Source organism: Saccostrea cucullata, unplaced genomic scaffold (assembly GCF_032062105.1).
Source record: "Saccostrea cucullata isolate Sc308-1 unplaced genomic scaffold, CSIRO_AGI_Scuc_v1 ctg8691, whole genome shotgun sequence".
Lineage (NCBI taxonomy): Eukaryota > Metazoa > Mollusca > Bivalvia > Ostreida > Ostreidae > Saccostrea > Saccostrea cuccullata.
Genome location: NW_026924317.1, coordinates 1 through 14,179, shown reverse-complemented (window position 1 = coordinate 14,179; position 14,179 = coordinate 1). Strand labels below are relative to the sequence as shown.

The window sequence follows — 14,179 nt, the reverse complement described above, 5'->3', positions numbered from 1 at the left end:
GAGTAGATGCGTCTTTGTGTCAAATGTATAAAAGTCTAAGAAAGTGAAAATAATAATGAGTGGAGTGCAACAGAAACAAAATATTGTGTTGATAATTATGTTTTCCAAAATAAGTGATCAATTTCACAAAATACTTACATGCTGAAGCTGCTTGAAATAGTTACAATCACTCCCGAGCATTTAACAATAAAAAAACATCTTTAGACGGTTAATGATTAGAATTGTTCAGAGTCTGGGTTAGGGACATCAAAATATTTATTTTCCCTAGTCTATTGTTTGATCGCATTATTCGAACGATGGGGTCAAATATTTGGACACATTTTCCAAAAATGATTTTTTTTATTTTAAACAGACATATAATGAGATATTTATTACTCAGAAATCCTTTTTCCTGAATCTATTCAAAAATAAATCTCAAAATAACAATATACACGTAGTCTCTAATAAATTGTTGTATTTTAAGCTCAGCTGAGCTGAAGGATCAAGTGAGCTTTTCTGATCGAAATTTGTCTATTGACTGTTCTCATTATCTTTTCAGACACATCTTCATCCTCTCAAGAACCAAAGGGCCAATTTCAACCAAACGTGCCAAAAGTATTTTTAGGTAAAGGGGATCCAGATTTGTACAAATTAAGGGCAACATATCTTCCAAGGTGAGATAATTATGACTTCATTAAAAACTAATGGCATCATTAAAAAAATCTTCTTGTCAAGAAACTGTGCATGAAAATAAACTTTTGTGGAATCACTGTGAGCTAGTTTAGATTCAAGTTGGTTCAAAACATGACCTTCAGGAGTAGGATGGTGCCACAAAGGGAGATAAAAAATTTGCATGGGAACACAAAGGGAAAATCTTTAAATATCTTCTCAAGAACAGCAAAGCCTGGGGTCTTATTATTATGCAGATATTTCCATTTCCAATTGTTTTCTCTATGATAAACAATACAAAAGTCGCCTTGTTAATTTCTCTTTAATTCCTGTGGCATGTATATATCTCTATTGAAATACTACTGAAAAATGTGTCAAATGGCTTTGCCCGTTATGCAAATTATCCCACGTTTCCCACTTTCGTTGATGCTCCTAACTAGACAGTGATTCCTTAAATACATGTATCTTTAGTGTGTGTATATTCAAGTATGTTAAAATCATGATCGGGGATCAAAATTTTGAATGGAAACAAGTCTGAATTTTTAAAAAAAAAAATCTTCTTCTCAAAAAACACTGGGCCAGAAAAGTTAAAACTTATGAGGAAGCATTCTAGGGTATAGTGTAAATTTAAATTGCTCACAAACAAATTGAGACCACAAATGAATATGTTCAAATTATGACCCATATGGCAGGGCAGGGAAATCTAGTGAAGAATAGGCAGGGTCAAAATTACTCAAGTAAGAGTTGTTTCTCATGGGCCTCTTGTTTAAATATTAAAATATTCAAAATGTTGTTTCATTATTCAATTGCTGGTTCATTCAACTGATAGTCGAATAGTCAACTATTCATTAACATCCCTAAAAAAATCAAGTATGTTTCATTAATTTGGACAATTTGTCCAAACCCAAGCACCTAGACACCCTGTGCATTTCAGGTTACATGTATATGTGCAACCATTGCCTTCGGAATGGGAATTGACAAACCGGATGTCAGACTCGTTATTCATTACTCCTTGCCCAAAGTCAGTGGAGGGATTTTATAAGGGGACAGGTCGAGCCCGCGTGAGCTGAGCTGCTAGCCCACTGTATAATGCACTACACATACCAGGACGTCAAAAGACTGAGGAGGATTATAGAGAGTGAGTAGGGGGGGTCTGTTAAAATGTATTACACATACCAGGATGTTAAAAGATTGAGGAGGATTATAGAGAGTAAGTAGAGGGTCTGTTATAATGTACTACATGTACCACGACGTCAAAAGACTGAGGAGGATTATAGAGAGTAAGTAGGGGGGGTCTGTTATAATGTACTACACATACCAGGACGTCAAAAGACTGAGGAGGATTATATAGAGTAAGTAGGGGGGTCTGTTATAATGTACTACACGTACCAGGATGTCAAAAGACTGAGGAGGATTATAGAGAGTAAGTAGGGGGTCTGTTATAATGTACTACACGTACCAGGACATCAAAAGACTGAGGAGTATTATATAGAGTAAGTAGGGGGTCTGTTATAATGTACTACACGTACCAGGATGTCAAAAGACTGAGGAGGATTATATAGAGTAAGTAGGGGGTCTGTTATAATGTACTACACGAACCAGGACGTCAAAAGACTGAGGAGGATTATAGAGAGTAAGTAGGGGGTCTGTTATAATGTACTACACGTACCAGGATGTCAAAAGACTGAGGAGTATTATATAGAATAAGTAGGGGGTCTGTTATAATGTACTACACGTACCAGGATGTCAAAAGACTGAGGAGGATTATATAGAGAGTAAGTAGGGGGTCTGTTATAATGTACTACACGTACCAGGATGTCAAAAGACTGAGGAGGATTATAGAGAGTAAGTAGGGGGTCTGTTATAATGTATTACACAAACTAGGATGTCAAAAGACTGAGGAGGATTATAGAGAGTAAGTAGGGGGGTTCTGTGGAAAAATTATATTTTTTAAACATGTATGAAGGTCATTATATAAACTGTACATATTGGAAACATGTTTGATTTTGTTCAAAATCAAACAACCATATTTTGACTTTAAATCTAAAATGTTGAGTATGTTTTGTTTTTTTCACAGTGGATCAGGCAGCCACATTTGATTCCAAGAGAGTTCATATAGACAACCTCTTCAGAATGGTACAGTACTGTGAGAACGTGGCTGACTGTCGACGATCACAGCTGCTTAAATACTTCGGAGAACGAGACTTTAATAGAGAGGAGTGTGGGAACTTCCGTGGAGCTATTTGTGACAACTGTGTGTCTAAGGTTAATTTTATTCTTTGTTTTTTTTTTTTTTTTTGATTTTTGTATACCTGCTACATGTGTAATAGTTTATGTTATAAGCGTGGGTTCTTAATAGAACTGGCTCCACTTGAGAACAGTACCTGATATACCATCCAAATTCTCTAAATTGACAATGTGTTCTGTTTACTTTTTTCTGAATTTTGACTCAACACATTTCACAATGCTTCATTTCATTCTACATTGCAAATGTTAATAGTTTTTCTGATTAGGCTTTGGAGGGTTTTCATCTACAATTAAGGATGATTAATCAATTTCTTATATATAAAGGAGTCCTTCCAACTGCGTGATGTCACAGATGATGTCAAGGAGATTGTGAAATGTGTGAAGGATCTGACCGTCAATGGAAGACGAGGAAATGACTACACACTTATCTACTTTGTGGATATATTTAGAGGTACACCCTTATCTACTTTGTGGATATATTTAGAGGTACACACTTATCTACTTTGTGGATATATTTAGAGGTACACTCTTATCTACTTTGTGGTATATTTAGAGGTACACTCTTATCTACTTTGTGGATATATTTAGAGGTACACCCTTATCTACTTGTGGATATATTTAGAAGTAAAGAAAGATAGTGGGGAATTCATCTCAGAAATCATCTACAGTGTAATCTTTTTAATCTGTTTGCTTGTGCTTTGAACAAAATGTCTTGATTCCTTAAACCTTATTTTTGCGAGGCATACAATTTGATACTTATGGTGATCAAATTTACATTTCAAGGAGCTAAAACTGGTAAAATTTCTGATGCTGGGCATGACAGGATACCCCTTCATGGTCGTGGTAAAAATTACAGCAGGGCTGATGCTGAAAGACTGCTGAGAAAATTAGTTATTGATGCCATTTTACATGAGGATATAAAAATTACTGCGACAGACACCACAGCTTGTTATATCAGGCTCGGACCTAAAGCCAATGATGTGATGATGGGAAAACGCAAGGTAGGACTTCCCAACTAATGTTTTGAGGAAAATATCCTTTAAAAAAAAATTAAACTTGTAGATGTTTTGATTTTTAAAGGAAGTTCTATATTCATGTACATCAATTGAAACTTGATTTAATTTTTAGGTCACCTGAGTAAACTCAGGTGACCTATTGCTATCTGTTTTCGTCCGTCGTCGTTCGTCATGCGTCGTGCGTTAACATTTAAACATTTTCAGCTTCTTCTCTGAAACCGCTGAACCAATTTCAACCAATTTTGGCATAAAGCATCTATGGGTGAAGGGGAACAAAAATTGTGAATTTTGTGGTCCCTGCCCCCCTGGGGCCTGGGGGGTGGGGCAAAAACCACTAAAATTAGTGCAATCTTTAAAAATCTTCTACTTTACTCCCGGACATCAAGCAGTCAAACTGTTGTTATGATTGTAATCAGCATTGAGTCCTCTACCAAAATTGTGAAATTCATGGCCCCAGAGTCAGGGGTTCTGGTGTTAGGGCGGGGCTCTATTGATTATATAGTGCAAATGCATTAATTCTTTGAAAATCTTCTTCTCTGCTTCCCGGTATTAAATAAACTAATTAAGTTCATAGTTATGATGAACAAGAGTGTCTCTACATAATTTGTGAAATTCATGGCCTCCAGGGTCAGGAGTTATGGTGTTAGGGCGAGGCTCTATTGATTATATAGTGAAAATGCATTAAATCTTTGAAAATCTTCCTCTCTGCTCCTAGGTATTAAATAAAAAAAATTAAGTACATAGTTTTGAGGAGCAAGAGTGCCTCTACCAAAATTGTGAATTTTTTGGCCCCAGGGTCTGTGGTTATGGTGTAAGGGCAGGGCTCTATTGATTATATAGTGAAAATGCATTAAATTTTTGAAAATCTTCTTCTCTGCTTCTGAGTATTAAATAAACTAATTAAGGACATAGTTATGATGAGCAAGAGTGTCTCTACATAATTTATGAATTTCATTGCCCCAGGGTCAGGGGTTATGGTGTTAGGGCGGGGCTCTATTGATTATATAGTGAAAATGCATTTTATCTATGAAAATCTTTTTCTCTACTTCTGGGTAATAAGCAGATGAACATTTTACATATTTATGATGAGCTCTTCTTCCAGAATTGTGAAATTCAAGGCCCCTGGGTCAGGGATACCAAAATTTGGGGGGGGGGGCTCTACTTATATACTGAAAATGAATTGTTTGAAATATGCTCCTTGGTATTAATCAAACATTTTTGATAAGCCAGTGTGCCTTTTCAAAAATTAAGCAATGTGTAAACCTAGGGTCAGGGGTTCATGTGTGGTAGGAGCACTGATTATCGCTGAATATTACTGATTAGTTGACATACTTTTTTGTTTCCCTACCCTGCTTATGGGTATTAAGTAAAAAAAACTAGACAATTGCTAAGTGTATAGTTATGATTAGCATTGGTGCCTCTTTCAAAATCGTGAATGCAATAGCAGCTAGCTTAAAACATGAAATAAATTCAATCATTTGAAAGTTGTTGCATGATGCTCAGGTGACCTATAAGGCCTGTGGGCCTCTTGTTGAAATTTAGTCTCTAGTCCTTGATATACAGCGAGTTTACAAATTGTGTACCCGTTAGATGAAATTTTCAATTCTTTCTGATAAAAAAAATTATATTTTGCAGGTAGAGCTACAAGTGCAAGGAAGTAGGAAGAGAACTGAAGTGGCTAAGATCGGTAAAGAACCTGTCAGTAAATGCGAGAACGTGATCGAAGAATGTCTCAACGAACTGTTAGAAATGGCAAAGACAATCGGTAAGGTTGACTTTCACAGCTTTATGACACAAGTCAGTGGTATTCATCTAAATTAACTTTAGGATTTTTTAAACAAATTTTAAGTTAAACTTGTAAATTTTTTTGTACTTTCCCTTTTTCCATTATATTGAATAGTTACAATTAAGCATTGAAAACTTTTTTATAGCTGCTGAGCATGGCCTACGTAACTACGCAACTGTATTTCCGATTTTAACACTGTGACAGTTGGCCGAAAAGACGCCATTGACTGTAGACGAGATGACGGCAAGTATCGATGGTTTGCCGAAAGCCAAAGTCAACAAATATGGAGCTGAGAGATTCCTTGAACTCACCAAGAATTATAATCTTATCCTACCAGGTAAGTTAATTACGCTAATCTGCATATTCCAAGCTGTGACATAGATTTAAAATTGTGTTATAAATGAGGAGAATTTTGAATTAAATGGTTTTTTTTTTGTAAGGCCAAAAAAAATTAATAAATAGTTTCTCAGGCACTGCTGCATCAGTTCAAAAACAGCCGCATTGATCAATTTTATTGACATATTGAAAAGGGAAATAAATCAATTTTCTATTTTTCCAAGTTGAAAAAGAAAATAGACTTATTGCCCTTTGCATAAATGCTAAGGCCAAAAAAAATTGAAATCTTGGTTCTTAGGCGCATCCGTTTTGCGCGCATCCGTTTTGAGGTAGCCGCACTGCTGATTTTATTGCATTTTTGATAAAATAAAAAGTTGGTATTGCGGAGACCAATCCGGGAAAAAAATTTCCAACCTCATTTGTTTCGTAGTTTAGTATTCAAACATCACTTCCGGTAGCCATTTACAATGAGATTTTGGCTACTTCGTTTGAAAATACATTCGAGGGCATTACCTACGATGTTTACACGCTGTTAAGCAATGGATAAAGCAGAAATTTTGACCAGAAATGGAAAGTATATCTGTGATTAAAAAAATTATCTTTATCTTAAAGAAAATTCGGAAATTAAAATTTAAAAAAATACCTCCCTCATCTACTTTATTGCCAATAAAATGAAAAATAAAATGCCGCCCTCCCGCATCTGTTTTGGAGAAAATTGGCCTGAGAACCAGGGGATTAAATTTAGATAGCCTAAGATAGACATTTTTAATTAGAAAAAACAATATCTTTCTTTTAAATCTACAGTACTTTATAACTTAACTTTTGAATAAATGTTTGGATTAACATTATTTAAAGTTGATTACATATTATAATTAATTTCAAAGAACAAAACTTAAGAATTAGTAGATATTATCATTTTATTGAACAAATGACTTAAAAAAAAAAGGCGTAGACTAAATCCTGCTTCCAAAAAAAAAAAAAAAAAAAGCCTGCCTGCCGCATTGAATTTTGATTTTTTTGGCCTGAGAAACAATTGATTATTTTTTTTGGCCTAAGACTTTAAAATATTTCTAAAAGAAAGACAGCATTGTAAAGTGAAATTCCAATTTAATTGTTTTATTGATGTTTCTTCATATTTAGTTTGACTAAACTTCTAGATTCTTTTAATGATCTCCATTAATCTTGCTTTCTTTGCTTTATCTCCCTTTTATAACTTAATTGATCTCCTATATTTGACGTCTTTGTGTGGTGTTATTGATCTCCCTTTTTACCCATTGACTGATCTCTCTTTGTACTCCCTTGATCGCCCTTTGTACATTTGATTGATCTCCCTTTTTACCCTTTGATTTATCTCCCTTTGTACATAAGATATATTCGATTGATCTCCCTTAGTACATTAGATTGATCTCCCTTTGTACATTAGATTGAACTCCCTTTATACTCTATGATTGATCTCCCTTTGTAGATTTACAACAAGAGGAAGGGGAGGTGGAATCAGATGTTCCGGAGTGGGAGTCTCCCTACTTCGTAGATGAGTCAGCTGGTTCATCTAACACAGGCAGAAAGAGGGGAGCCTACAAGAAGGTACTTCTACAACACTGATGAGTTACATATACATGTATATACATCTAACACAGGCAGAAAGAGGGGGGTCTACAACATCACTGATTAGTTACCTTTATTTACGTCTAACACAGGCAGAAAGAGGGGGGTCTTCAACATCACTGATTAGTTAACTTTATTTACATCTAACACAGACAGAAAGAGGGGGGTCTACAACATCACTGATTAGTTACCTTTATTAGGGCCCGGCTTGGCGGGCGCCCTAAGGCTATAGTGATCAGTCTGTCTGTCCAGCTGGCCGTCCGAGATCTCTTGTCTGGAGCATATTTTCTCTCTCCTTGGCCCAATCTGGCTCGTACTTCACCCACAGAGTGCCTTTGGGTAACCGGTGTGCAATAACCTTGAACCATGTTTCTAGGTCAAAGGTCAAGGTCATAGCAGACTTATATGAAAAATCCTTGTCCGGAGCATATTTTCTCTCTCCTTGGTCCAATCTGGCTATTACTTCACCCACAAAATGCCTTTTGGTAACTGGAGTGCAGTGTACTTTCACCATGTTTCTAGGTCAAAGGTCAAGGTCATAGCAGAATTTTATAAAAATCCTTGTTCGGAGCATATATTCCCTCTCCTTGGCCCAATCTGGCTATTACTTCACTCACAGAGTTCCACTGGCCAATGGATGTGCAGTGACCTTGGTAGAAGTTTCTATGTCATGGTCAAAATTACCCTTTTTGTTTAAAATCTTTGTTTGGTGCATAATTTTTTCCCTTTAATTCCAGTAAATTTATATAATCTGGGATACAAGATAACTTCCATATATATCTGTAAATTCGCAATACCCTTGAAGTCGTACTAAATGACTTTTACTGTATTACACAAATGTTCCTCTTCAAAATAAACACTTTTAAACTACCTTACATTTTCATGTTCATTGTTGAAAGTGGGGCCCTTTGAGATGGCCACCATCTCAATGATGTCTAGTTTACATCTAACACAGGCAGAAAGAAGGGGGTCTACAACATCACTGATTAGTTACCTTTATTTACGTCTAACTCAGACAGAAAGAGGGGGGTCTACAACATCACTGATTAGTTACCTTTATTTACATCTAACACAGACAGAAAGAGGGAGGTCTACAACATCACTGATTAGTTACCTTTATTTACATCTTACACAGACAGAAAGAGGGAGGTCTACAACATCACTGATTAGTTACCTTTATTTACATCTTACACAGACAGAAAGAGGGAGGTCTACAACATCACTGATAAGTTACTTTTATTTAAGTCTAACACAGACAGAAAGAGGGAGGTCTACAACATCACTGATTAGTTACCTTTATTTACATCTAACACAGACAGAAAGAGGGAGGTCTACAACATCACTGATTAGTTACCTTTATTTACATCTTACACAGACAGAAAGATGGAGGTCTACAACATCACTGATTAGTTACCTTTATTTACATCTAACTCAGACAGAAAGAAGGGGGTCTACAACATCACTGATTAGTTACCTTTATTTACATCTAACATAGACAGAAAGAGGGAGGTCTACAACATCACTGATTAGTTACTTATATTTACATCCAACACAGACAGAAAGAGGGGGTCTACAACATCACTGATAAGTTACTTTTATTTAAGTCTAACACAGACAGAAAGAGGGGGGGGGGGTGGGGGGGCTTCAAAAAGGTACTTCTACAACATCAATGATTAGTTACATTTATTTATGTCTAACACAGACAGAAAGAGGGGGGTCTACAACTGCACTGATTAGTTACATTTATGATTTATTTTCTAATTCTCAGTATTTTATCATGTTCAAACAAGTGAATATAATGAATTATGTAGATTTTTAGCTCACCTTGATGAAGTCGAGATGAGCTTAAGCTATACCCCCGGCGTTGGCGTCCCGGTTAAAGTTTAAGCAGCAGGTTCATTCCCAAGTAACTATAAGCCCTACTAGGACCAAACTTGCATGGATGATGCATCTAGGGATGAACACTACCAAACATGCTTCGGATGCTGGAGCTGACATACATTTTCCAGATAAGTGACCAGGTTAAAGTATTGGAGCAGGTCCATTCCCACGTAACTATTGGCCCTTCCTGGACTAAACTTGCATGGATGATGCATCTAGGGATAGACACTACCAGACTTGCTTCGGATGCTGGATCTGACCTACATTTTTCAAATGAGTGGCAGGTTAATGTTTTTGGAGCAGATCCATTCCCAAGTAACTATAAACCCTACCTAGACCAAAATTGCATGGATGATGCACTACCAGACTTGCTTCGGATGCTGGATCTGACCTACATTTTCCAGATTAGTGACCAAGTTATTCCCAATAAAATATAAGCCCCAACTAGACCAAACTTGCATGGATGATGCATCTAAGGATGGACAATCTAAACTTGCTTAGGATGTTTGATCTGACGTACATTTTCCAGACGAGTTTTTGGAACAGGTCAATCCCCAAAGAACTTAATACCAGTTTAAACAGAACTTATTTGAATATTGTTGTCAGAATAAATACAAACTGTTCAGAAAAAATTATGATGCGAGATTTGCTTTACTTAAACTAACAACATTCGTCGAGGTGAGCGTTGTAATCTTTGATTACCGATGTTTATGTGCTTATTATTCATGTAATTTTTTAAAAACTTTCTTACTTTATAGAGAGGCTTCGGAAGAAAGAAGAGGGGCGCTAGAAGCCAGTCAGGTTCAGGGAATTCTGGGTAAGGTACAAAAACCACGAAAAAGGGGGGGGGACAAGCAGGGTCTGTTAATTGTAATCTGTACTGGAGGCTAGGGCAAGGGATGAAATATATATGGTTTATGAAAAAGTTGAATTAATAAGTTGATTTTTTTTCTTTGCCATTCTGTCATCTTTTGAGATATAGTTCTTTTCCAATGCATACTACAATATTCCTGCTTTTTTTCTACATCTTTAACTTTTACCTTCAATGAATGTGCTTTAATTTTGCAGCGGATTTTCTGAAAAAGGGAGCAAATTTTCAGTCTACAAATTCTCCAGAGGATCATCCAAGAAGGTCCCAAGTGCTGGAAAAAATCAAAGGGAAGGATCTAGCAGTTCTAGAGGTGGCACCAATAGTTCCAGGGGTAGCTTCAATAGTTCCAGGGGTGGCTTAGGATTTATGCCAGTCCCACAACCGAAGCGATCATTTCTGAGTGGTGGGGCTGGTACTTACTTTTAAATTTGAATGAAATAAACATTTACTTACGAAAGTTGATTTGAAATTAAGTGTAAATAAAGCCATTTCTTAATCATTATTTGAGCTCTTTCTTGTTTGTTTGGGTTTTTTCCTGACTTCAATTGAGAATTTGAAACTTGAACAGTTCTTTGATAGATTTATATTTTATCAAATACTCTGATGTTGATCTGAGTTTGATAGAGAAACAAATCTTAGGTTCTCTAAATGAAATATATAGAGATAACAAACAGTAATCAAGTTCAAAAGTCTGTTACAAATCAGGAGCTGATGAGACATAAAATAAAAGGTAGGATCAGGTGCCAAGCATTCTATAAACCTGGCACACCTGCCTTGTGTTCCTTGTCTTGATTGTGTTAGGTATGTCATGTGGTGGGATTTGTTTTTGGTCAAATGCGATGTCAACATCTTATTTATCCGTGCGTCTGTCCCTACCATGCATAACAAGTTTTCGTCACAGTTTTCTCAGCAACCACTCATCACAGATGCTTGTAATTTTAGCACTTCTTTGCTGAGGCATTCCATAAGAAGTTAACCATTTTTGTTCAAATCCGATGTCAACTTTCTATTTATCCTTTCATCTGTCTGTAACTGAACTGATGTTTATTCACATGATGTGTATATTCACATCAAAGTGGGGGTTTAACTTGTGATTGATTGATTGTATACTGTTTAACGTCCCTCTCCAGAATATTTCACTGATATGGAGACGTAACCATTGCCGGTGAAGGGCTGCAAATGTAGGCCTATGCTCGGCACTTACGGCCTTTGAGCAGGGAGGGATCTTTATCGTGCCACACCTGCTGTGACACGGGGCCTCGGTTTATACGGTCTCATCCGAAGGACCTCCCATTTAGTCGCCTTTTACGACAAGCAAGGGCGTACTGAGGACCTATTCTAACTTGTGAGCATTGGCTCACAGACTTAATTGAAAAGCATAATTAACTTATATATTTATTTCGATTGGCTTTCTACAGCTTTGTGCAAAGCTTCAAATGCCCAAATTTAAAGTTGAACCTAAGAAACCGTCAACACTAACAGCAGATGTGACAAAACTGATAAAGGAACAGTTCCCAGGAAAGTGTGGCATTGTGTACTGTCTTTCAAGGTCAGTATTCTGTTCTAAGCTGGTATTTACTGAAAGAACTTTTAGCCTCAGGTACTGATTACTAATAGATTTATCAACTCAGAAAAGGAATGGCTTTACTAGTGTAAAAACAAATTTTAACAACTCTGAGCTGGATCTGAGTGAGTTCCAATTTTTAACATGGATCTGATTTTATGGGAAGGAGTATGACATGGTAGATGCAGAGCTGAGGAAATCTGGTATCCAGGCTGTATCCTACCACGCAGATCTCAGTGACAACGACAGAATCTCTATCCAGGAAAATTGGTCATTGGACAGCGATGTAAGATAATTCAATGGTTTAATACTACCTCCTCCTCTGCCCCTTATTTTCTGTTTGTCTTAGCTGTCTTGCATCCAAGCAACATTTAGGTCATGAATTATCTGAAGTCTTGCAAGTTTTCGATGAAAAGAAGGATATTTTTGCAAAGGAAACAAATGAATTAAATTACACAATTTATCCAACCTACCAGGGCATTGCCTCTGATGTACAAAACAGAATGAGTCAGTTAGAAAAGGAATATGGAGATCTTTCAACAGCCATAGCAAAACATGGAGAGGACTGGCACAGAGAAATTGACAAACTTGTCAAGAAACTTAAAGCTGAAGTTGATGAGATGAAAAATACGCAGTTACAAACTCTTCAGAAACAATTGGATGAAATAAAAAAGACAATATCTGACATCACAGAAGAAATTGATTTGATTGAAACTGCAATAAACACCAATGACTTGTCAAAACTATCTAGTGTCATGTCTAATGTACACACATACAGAAATCTTCCACACAAAATCATACCATTGTTACCCAAATTCATTCCAGGAAAAATTCATTGGGAAGAACTAAGTAAAATATTTGGAGCCTTATCATCAAATTCTTTAAAAACAGATGAACATGGCTATAGCATGAAGACAACACAGAAATCACCAGAAGCTGGATCCTATCCTCCAGTCAAACAGCTGCTTGATGGACCAGAGACTGTCACCACAATAGACACTGGGTATAGAGATAACCTTTACAATGTGGTCTGTTTGAGTGATGAAGAAATCTGGACAAATGGATGTGACAGCACCATGAAACTCTACAGCATCATTCAGGGATCACTACTCAAGTCAATCACAACCAAGTCATGGAAAATACCATTTGACATAGCAGTGACAAAAAGTGGAGATCTAGTTTATACTGATACCAGTGATAGAACTGTGAACATTGTGAAGAATGAGAAGATAGAGAAGGTTATCCGAATACAGAACTGGAGACCTCGCAGTGTCTGTAGTACATCCTCTGGTGACCTCCTGGTTATCATGGACAGTGATGATTACAAACAAGCAAAAGTTGTCCGTTACACTGGCTCAACAAAGAAACAGTCCATTCAGTTTGATGATAAAGGTAGACCTCTCTATTCCTTTGATAGTTATAGAAAGTATATAGCAGAGAACAAAAACCTGGATATCTGTGTGTCCGACAGTGGAGCTAAAGCAGTAGTAGTGGTCAATCAGGCCGGGAAACTGAGATTCAGGTACACTGGACATTCTCCTGCTCTGCAGAACAAACTATTCAAACCACTAGGAATTACCACAGACAGTCAGAGTCACATCCTTACAGCTGATGTTAACAATGACTGTGTCCACATCATAGACCAAGATGGACAGTTCCTCCGTTACATAGACTGTGGACTGAGTAGACCCTGGGGACTGTGTACAGATACAAATGACAATCTGTTTGTTGCGCAATTGTTGAACATACAAGTAAAGAAAATCAAGTATCTGCATTGAATCTGTGACCATTATTACAATAACATATGACAATGATTTATCATATAAAACTTATCGAAATGATTCACTCTTAAACTGTTTCCATGGTTTCCCACAAAAGAAACAGTTGTGTACATTGTATAAAACAGTGGAGAGTTGAAGCTCTGTAATGCTCTTTATTTAAAAACTCTGTATTATCACTGTGCAAGTAAAGAGAAATTCATGCAATATAAAAAAAATGAATAAACCTTCCTTCTTCAGTCTACGCTGAATTCTTATTTTCACCCTTTCCATGATAAAATGAAATTTGAAATTTAGAGTAGATGCCTCTTTGAATGACATGTAAGTTTCAAATGTATGAAAGTCTAAGAAAGTGAAAATAATAATGAATGGAGTGCTACAGAATCAAAATATTGTGTTGATAATTATGTTTTCCAAAATAAGTTATCAAATCCACAAAATACTTGC

General features: G+C 36.5%; 2 protein-coding genes across 3 annotated transcripts; both read left to right on the top strand.

The window, feature by feature from the left end:
• Nucleotides 1-1,706: 1,706 nt before the first annotated feature.
• LOC134266199 (recQ-like DNA helicase BLM) lies at nucleotides 1,707-6,001 on the top strand. 2 transcript variants are annotated; one of them, XM_062748428.1, is made up of 6 exons: nucleotides 1,707-1,786; nucleotides 2,726-2,913; nucleotides 3,220-3,346; nucleotides 3,679-3,896; nucleotides 5,547-5,676; nucleotides 5,843-6,001. In XM_062748428.1, the coding sequence occupies exons 1-6, from the start codon at nucleotides 1,738-1,740 to the stop codon at nucleotides 5,896-5,898; spliced, it is 768 nt and encodes a 255-aa protein (XP_062604412.1). In that variant the 5' UTR covers nucleotides 1,707-1,737; the 3' UTR covers nucleotides 5,899-6,001. The 2 variants fall into 2 exon arrangements, with proteins under 2 accessions (XP_062604412.1, XP_062604413.1); XM_062748429.1 differs by lacking the exon at nucleotides 1,707-1,786 and adding an exon at nucleotides 1,948-2,000 and having other exon boundaries at nucleotides 5,843-6,000.
• Nucleotides 6,002-12,310: 6,309 nt separating this feature from the next.
• Nucleotides 12,311-13,822, top strand: LOC134266196 (uncharacterized). The gene has a single exon (XM_062748426.1). The coding sequence runs from the start codon at nucleotides 12,458-12,460 to the stop codon at nucleotides 13,730-13,732; it is 1,275 nt and encodes a 424-aa protein (XP_062604410.1). The 5' UTR covers nucleotides 12,311-12,457; the 3' UTR covers nucleotides 13,733-13,822.
• The last annotated feature ends 357 nt before the right edge of the window (nucleotides 13,823-14,179 follow it).

Coding starts and splice junctions, on each gene's coding strand:
- LOC134266199 (XM_062748428.1), top strand. CDS start 1,738: ATGCACTACACATACCAGGACGTCAAAAGACTGAGGAGGATTATAGAG. Junction 1,787..2,725: donor ACTGAGGAGGATTATAGAGA/GTGAGTAGGGGG, acceptor TTTTTTTCACAG/TGGATCAGGCAGCCACATTT. Junction 3,347..3,678: donor CTTTGTGGATATATTTAGAG/GTACACCCTTAT, acceptor TTACATTTCAAG/GAGCTAAAACTGGTAAAATT.
- LOC134266196 (XM_062748426.1), top strand. CDS start 12,458: ATGAGTCAGTTAGAAAAGGAATATGGAGATCTTTCAACAGCCATAGCA.